Genomic DNA, 7735 nt, shown 5'->3' with positions numbered 1-7735 from the left:
CTGTTTCAGGCTGGATGTAAGGAAGAATTTCTTTACTGTCCGAGCCCCCAAGGTCTGGAACAGCCTGCCATCAGATGTGGTTCAAGCACCTACATTGAACACCTCGAAGAGAAAATTGGATGGTTATCTTGCTGGGATCCTATGACCCCAGCTGATTTCCTGCCCTTTGGGCAGGGGCCTGGACTCGATGATCTTCCGATGTTCCTTCCAGCCCTAATATCTATGAAATCTATGAATTTCTGAGGTTGGAAGTTTCTGGTGTGATGTTTTTATTGATTTTTATTTTGAAATGTTGACTTAATAGATAATTTAGGGCTGGAACTCTCTATTATTTATGGGTTTTACTATTCTTTGTTTGGTCTTCACCTTTTTTTTTCTGGGGCATACTGTCTACATGATGTAGTGACATGCAATGAAAGGTATTTCCAGTTATGCTGTTGTTAAAAGTGTATTTGTAGGGTATTCTTATTGCTTAGCTCTTTGGAAAGGTTGTGTAGTCCTGTCCAGAATATAGTTTACATTTTTCAAAATGCATAGGCAGAGGGTGAAAATATTGTGGGGGGGAGCTGTGTGCATATGTGCTTGTCCGTGTGCACCTACCCACACACACAGCAGGTAAGGCTGTCATGGGGAATGGGCATGGGGGGGCAGATTGAGGGGCCTGTGGTGGGGGAGTGGAGCAGGGCAAGGGCAGGGGTGAATGGAGCCCCATGGCTGGGGCGGGTTATGGGATGCTTAAAGCCTAGGGGGGTCATCCAGGGGCATGGTGGGTGGGAGAGAACTCCTGCTGCCACACGTACCCCAGCGGAGGCCCATGGGCTATGTGCCCTCTGGATCTGTACTGAGCTCTACGCCCTACTGCCGCTGCCTCGGGAGTGACACAACACCGTGCACCTGCCACCTCTGGGCAGGCAGGGGATGTGGCACAGTCAGCATGCAGGAGGCACATGGAATCACACCACTCCTGAGGCAGAGGCAGTGTGGCACAGAGCCCAGCCTGCGGCAGCAGTCTGCCTCTGCCCTGCACACAAATCTGGGGGGTATATACCCCCCCAGGCCTCTGCTGGTGTGTGTGCAGGGCCAGGAGCCTCCCTGTACCCTTTGACAAGCCAGATAGGCTCTGACCATCCCAGGACGTGCCCTGGCCCTGGGACCCCATTCACTCCAGCCCCTGTCTCTGCCCTACTCCCTCCCTCACCGTGGGGGCCTTGATCTCCCCCCACCCCATGCACCTTCCTCATGACAGTCTTACCTGCTGTGGTAGTCAGTGTTCTACATGCTGCTGGGCTGCTGCAGGCTTTTGCTGTGTGTCTGTGCTTGTGTGTGCCCCTATCCCACCTTGCTGCAGCCGCCTGGAGCCCACGCCTGGGCTGCCCTGCAGCCCTCTGTGCTGCCACTGCTGCTCCATGTTTGGGGGGGCTAAGCCCCATTAGCCCCAGACTTCTGCTGCCTGTGCCAAAATGTAAAATAAAACAAAAATAGTGTATGTACACAAGTATGGGTATGCATGCATTTGTGTTGGTTATCTGTTTTGGTCTGTCTTTGTTTTGTTTTGAATAAAGGAAGGGAAAGTAGTTAATTTGTGCAATTTTGGTTTATTTGCATTGAGAAGTAACTTTTAGGATTCTGAAAACTTGGGAGAAAATAGTTCAAGTAAAGCAACATAAGTTCCTAGAATACGCTATAGGTCTAAGAACAGATAGTCAAAAAGCTAGAGGCTGAATCAATTCCATCTTTGCAGGTCAGTCTAAACTGCATAGATTGAACCAATAAGCCAGTGAACAGATATTTACTTCTGGTTCTGGAAATGCGGCTGTATGCCTGTAGTGGTCCTATCTAGAAGCTGTGGGGGGGTGCTAAAACACCCTTCCCTGCTCAACTAGAGTAGACATCTTGGGCCAAGGCTAGCCCACCCACCCTGCAAAGCATCCTGGAATGCTGGGGGACTGTGAGTTAACTGGAATCTGAAGGGGATCTGTCACAGAAGTTCAATAAACCAATTTGACCTACATAATTTAAGTCTGATACTACATCCATCCATGTTTATCTTAATTTGCTCTTGGCCATTTTGAAAGTAGTTTATGTGCACTGAACTTTTGTTGTGTTAGAGATTTGAACCAGTTCCCAATCACTTATACCAGTTTATGTGTAATTTCTGCCCCTAGCCTACAAGTCAAATAGCTATAATTTGACAACACTACTTATGTTTTCCTGCTCTATGATTAGTATAGCAGTTCTTTGGTTAATTTAGTATAGCTATATGTATTGTGTATAGGTTGGGGCATTGTGAAATATTCTAGTATAATTTTGTGGTTGAATAGTAATTTATTATCTTTTCTACTCAGCTGCATAATAAATGCGCTTCACATCTAAAGCCTGAATGTGACTGTGGACCACTGAAAGACCACATTTTACCACCCACATCAATTTGTCCAGTAGTATTGGTGAGTTCATGGTCTCTTGTCTAATAAAGACCTATATCAAAGATATTGGAAAAACCTGTGTTTAATACTTGATCACTAACTTTTTTGCTAATTTGACAACCCAATATAAACCCCAAAACAGAACAAATAATTCTAGTTTATTACTTATAGGCAGAAATACATTTTTCCCCAATATATTGCATTTTCCTTCATATGACAATGAACTTTCTGTAGGAGCGCTCTACTATATAACATGCTATAACTGAAGCTGACTCAGGTTTTATCACTTAGTCGTACTGTACTTACCAGAAATTGTATAGGCAGAACACTTCTACATTTTACATCTTTTATAGATCCAACTTCCCAGAATAATGAAGTTATTCTTATGGGCAGTTTTTGCTTGGGATGCATATTGTATATCTGCAATGCTGAGGTCTCTCATCTAAGCCGGAGGTTACCTAGAATGATGACATTGGCCTTGTAGCAAGCTATGCATCAATATTATGGTGTATTTTATTCCGCGGGAGTGGACAGTAAATTTCACTGTCCACAAAAACAATAACTCAATTAAATGAAAATAGAAATACCTACTGTATGTACGTAGCACTGAAAAAAAGCCAAGCAGTTTCTCATGGATAGACACGTTCAAAATTAACTTGTATATGAATTTAATGTTAAATTGATTTTTTATGCTCATGAAAGTCACAGCATCATCACATTAATGCTAAAAGAAGGCATGATATACACGGACCTCTCATTTTAAATTTACTTTATAATAAAAATAATAGTTGAATTTGAGAAAGCATGAAGTCAACTAAACTAGAGTAGTCATAAAAACAGGAAAAATGACTGTTAAAACTTAAACCTGTTGCTGGTAATTTTAAAACTACTCCTGCTTGTTGAAGATTCTGTATGATTTATAATGTAAGAGTCACTCTACAGCAACCAAAGAAGTTAAAACAGTGGCAACCTGGTGATGATGTAAGTAAAAAGGTAATATGGTAATTTCCAAAATGTTCTGTAATGATATAGATTGCAAAAATGGAAGTATGGGTCTGCGCTGAAAAAATTACTGAAAAATAATTGTTTGGGTTTCTTTGATGATTGCAATTCCATGACTCTAGTTTATACTTACCAAATTTATATTATATCAATCCTACAAACTATCTGAGATGTGTAACTCAAGCTGGTTTTATACTCACTTGTGCATCATAACTAGTAGTAAAGGCTCTGCAGCTGAAATTTTGCCCTCATCTATATTTGTGTGAGCCCATTTTCTTCCCTGGTGTTTTGCAGTTGCAGAAGAAGTAGAATTTGGTTCTGCAATTGAATTAATTTAGCACTTTTACTGTTCTTACAATCCAGTCTTGATTCCAGTTCACCCTTGCGCAGCACTGCTGAATCTGCAGATTTAAAAGGCCAAAAAAGTAATGACAAATATTTTTGTTTTAAAATATTTTGTTCTAAAAATATGTAAAGTTGTTCTAAAATAAATAGATATTGTCTCTGACTACATACAGATAGTTTTACTTGATAAGTACATGTCAGTACTGTACATAAATCACAAGAAAGGAAACAAAGTTGATTTTTGGTGTACTGTGTTTCAGTGGAAACTTTATGATTTTACAATCCAGTATGCTTGGTCAGCCAGCTGATTTTTATGAAAATATATTCTGATTATACATTTATAATTAGTATTAGATTAGAAAATTCTTAGAATATATTACTCTAGTATATCAGGCCTTGCAGACAGAGGTGATATCTCTTATTAGACCAACAAGATTTTTGCAAAAAAATATTTCTTTAACTGCAAGCTTTCGGGCACAAGCACCCTTTGTCAGCCGTTGGAGAATAGACTGCAAAAGTCCTCCTGGGTAGAAATGGAAGTTCATCTGTTGACTCCTCTGTGAAATCCTATGAAATATGAACTTCCATTTCTACCCAGGAGGACTTTTGCAGTCTATTCTCCAACGGCTGACAAAGGGTGCTTGTGCCCGAAAGCTTGCAGTTAAAGAAATATTTTTTTGCAAAAATCTTGTTGGTCTAATAAGAGATATCACCTCTGTCTGCAAGGCCTGATTGCTTTTTCCTCTAGACCAATATGGCTACAACCTGGGTACCTTATTCTAGTATAAGTTGCTCTAAGGGTATTCTAATGTAATAATATATATGCATTTGCATCACTGCTAGCATATCACTCGCATGGGTAATAAGAATTCTGTTTAGAAATATCGACTACAGCATACACGTGATTTCTTGGTAATTTTTAAATTGAGTTTTCTTGTTTCCTCTTTATGTGGATTCCTCTTGATGCATGTACCATTTCAGTGAAGATGAAACCATAACCATCAAGAACTAGAGAACAGTAGCAACTATCTGTTATTAACCAGAATCAGAGTTAGGTAATCTACTATGTGTGCAGTGTTAAGCATGCTCCTCAACAGAAATAGTGCATTTCAGATACAGTGCCTTATATGAAAGGATAGGATCTATTATTCAGAATGTTGCTTTAGCTGTAACAATCTCTAAATTAGTGTGATTTTTTTTTTAATTTGGCATCTTTGAGTGGATATACACTGTGCCATAAAAAGCAAAAGCAAATCAGCGATCATATCTTGTGGAAATCTGAGACTATGGGAAAGAACTAGAGGAATTATTTTTTGTTAAAACTTTCCTCCAAAGAAAACAGATTCTCCCCAGGTAGGTTTACATGTCAAATTTGAGTCATGCAACAAAATCCATACAAGGAAAATAGTTTCATGTAACAGTTTTCTTCTTCCCAGGTGTCACTTATTGGAGCTCAGACTACTTTCTGAGATCTGGTGGGCATAATTCAAGGCAGGTTCTTTCATATGGACTGTCAAAAGTCTTGTGTTCAACAGGAATGAGACATTTTATACCTGTTCCATTTCCTTTGGTGTCCTATTGGAAATGCATACAAATTCTAGTGCACTCCCAAGATTTCTCCTATTGAGAATGTGAAGCTTTGCATCACCCTCACTTTAAGTACCTGGTATTTTGGTCTCTGTGGAGACCTAGCAGCTTTGTCCCCTGTTTTCAAACTGCTTCCCAAAGACAAGATCCCCCCAGTTAGTGGTTGTCATCTTTATTCCCTAGGCCTATGCTTGCTGTAAAAGCCAAACAACTGACCATCAAAAAAAACAAAAATCAAACAAGCAGGAAAAAACCTCTTGAGCTCATACATATAGCAGTAGAGACTTGTGGTCCCTGTCTTGCAAGTTACAACGTGTGGGCAAACCCTTGCAATCTGCATTAAACCCCACTAAGTTCAGTGGATCTATATCCAAGCTTATGGATATATAAATACAAAGTATCTTCTAGGATCACAGGAAGTTTCTGTAATCTACAGGGTTTTACTGATTCATTCTTTTGTTCATAGAATTATTACAAATTAATTTGAATACATTCACACAGATTCACCAATTTGCAGTAGTAGTAAAATGTCAAGATTGTTAAATGTGTTGGGGGTGGGGAAGGCAGGGAAAATCATTTGTATTTTGTGTTTTTATTTGCACATAAAGAAAATTCTGTCTCTGAAATAAGAAATGCAAGAAACTGTCTAAAATAGGAACTAACAGCTAGCTAGAAGAGCAGGGTCTGAGAATAAGTAAAATTGATGTTTTCCATTCAAACTCAAAGCACCCTTCAGAATTACAAAAAAAAAAAAATGAGGTAGATTTTTTTTGCTGTATTTTATTTATAGATTCAATTGGCAAAGTTCTCAGCTGCAAAATAGGGGCAACAAAAGTTTTGGAAATTAACATGGTGTACACAGCAGAAGATCCACAAGAGATCTTTCAGGAATCCATCTTTTACCAGCATTTCTCACATTCCTATGTTTTAGTAAGATATAGTTTATTTACTTTAAAAATAGTCCAATTCACGTATTCACCATTCTAATTTAGAATAAATGTGATGTATTGCATGATGAAGTTTCTTGCTTCAGTTAAATGAGTTTAGTTATAAACTGTGCATGCAGATCTCAAGTGATAGTCTTTTAATAGATGTCAGATACACTTTAATGTTACCCTCTTTTATTTCAGTAACGTTTTAATTAATTCACACTGATTGAATAAATGTACATTGAGACTTGTTTCCTAATGAGGGCACATTTAGAGGAAAGGTTTTGCATCATTCTGATATCCTGTGGGTAATTATATTCTAATTATATGGTGGGGGGAAAAGTCTATAACTCAGTGCTGATATTGTTCATTGGACCCAATTAATTACATGCATATAATGAGAGTTCATGATAAGGTTGACTGGCAGTGAGTTTAAAAATCTTTAACTCAATTGAATCCTAGCCTACCATGAGTATAGAATTAGATGATAACCAGGTTAAAAGCTGAGTATTGGAATGAGACAAGTGAGTATCCAAGAAGACTGACCTCTCTTTTCAGTATTGCTTTTTATATGAAGCATAAATGGAGAAATGGTTTCTGACATCTTTGTTTATCTATTTTTGTGCTTTCTCTTTATTTCATTCTACTAATGTAAACTCAGTGTTCTTTCTATTAATATAAATAAGTAATAGGATAATTAGATTTTCCCTTTCTCATATATGATCCTTTGTGTAACAACAAACCGACTAACCGACATACACAATAGAATTAATATAACAGCCTAATTCTCCTGTCATTTATACCATTTTAAAGCCAATGAAACTTTATTCTACTTTACTGGAGCTAATTTATATAATTACTTTATTCCAAATAAACAGTCTTGAAAATCATAATAAGAATAATATATTTACATATCCTGCTTTAAATACAAAAACTTATGTACATTGACTTTACTGTTTGAATATTTGGAAACTCCATACTTCCTTGTTTCCATAGTAACAAATGTACTTCAGATGAAGGGAAATGCTATAACATTAAAGGAATAACTAAATGTGAAAGAAAAAAACTTATTGTGAGATTCAACAGAGGCAGCCCAAACACAGTTTTTAATAATGTAGAATTACCTACTTAATTCCCTATTTGTCTTTCCTAAATAATCTGGTCACTCTAAGTCATTGCAATAAAAAGTTGAGAGCACCTTATGAAAACTTGCATTTTCTCTAACTGGAAGGGTGGGGGGAATTGTAGACAAAAGATGTAACTATTTATATAATGTAAAAATAGAAGAATGGATATTCTCATACATATTATATGAGTGTATAGATAGAGTACAATATTAAATTTACATGGAATGCAGCTTATTTCAGTTGACCTTCTGTATCTGAATGCTGTGTTTTTGTTAGATGACAAAGCAAATCTGATTTGTATTGGGATCTCACAATACTGGAC

At 37.8% G+C, this 7735-nt stretch overlaps 1 protein-coding gene across 1 annotated transcript in view; it reads left to right on the top strand.

The window, feature by feature from the left end:
• The window catches only part of DGKB (diacylglycerol kinase beta), a 565110-nt gene that overhangs the window by 160059 nt on the left and 397316 nt on the right, over positions 1-7735 (top strand). Inside the window, exon 12 of the mRNA XM_019534027.1 lies at positions 2346-2444. Within this exon, the coding sequence (XP_019389572.1) occupies positions 2346-2444 (99 nt within the window). The remainder of the gene's footprint in view (positions 1-2345; positions 2445-7735) is intronic.

This window comes from Crocodylus porosus, unplaced genomic scaffold, assembly GCF_001723895.1.
Source record: "Crocodylus porosus isolate Cpor-Errol unplaced genomic scaffold, CroPor_comp1, whole genome shotgun sequence".
Classification (NCBI taxonomy): Eukaryota; Metazoa; Chordata; order Crocodylia; family Crocodylidae; genus Crocodylus; species Crocodylus porosus.
This window is presented reverse-complemented; position numbering and strand designations above follow the sequence as displayed.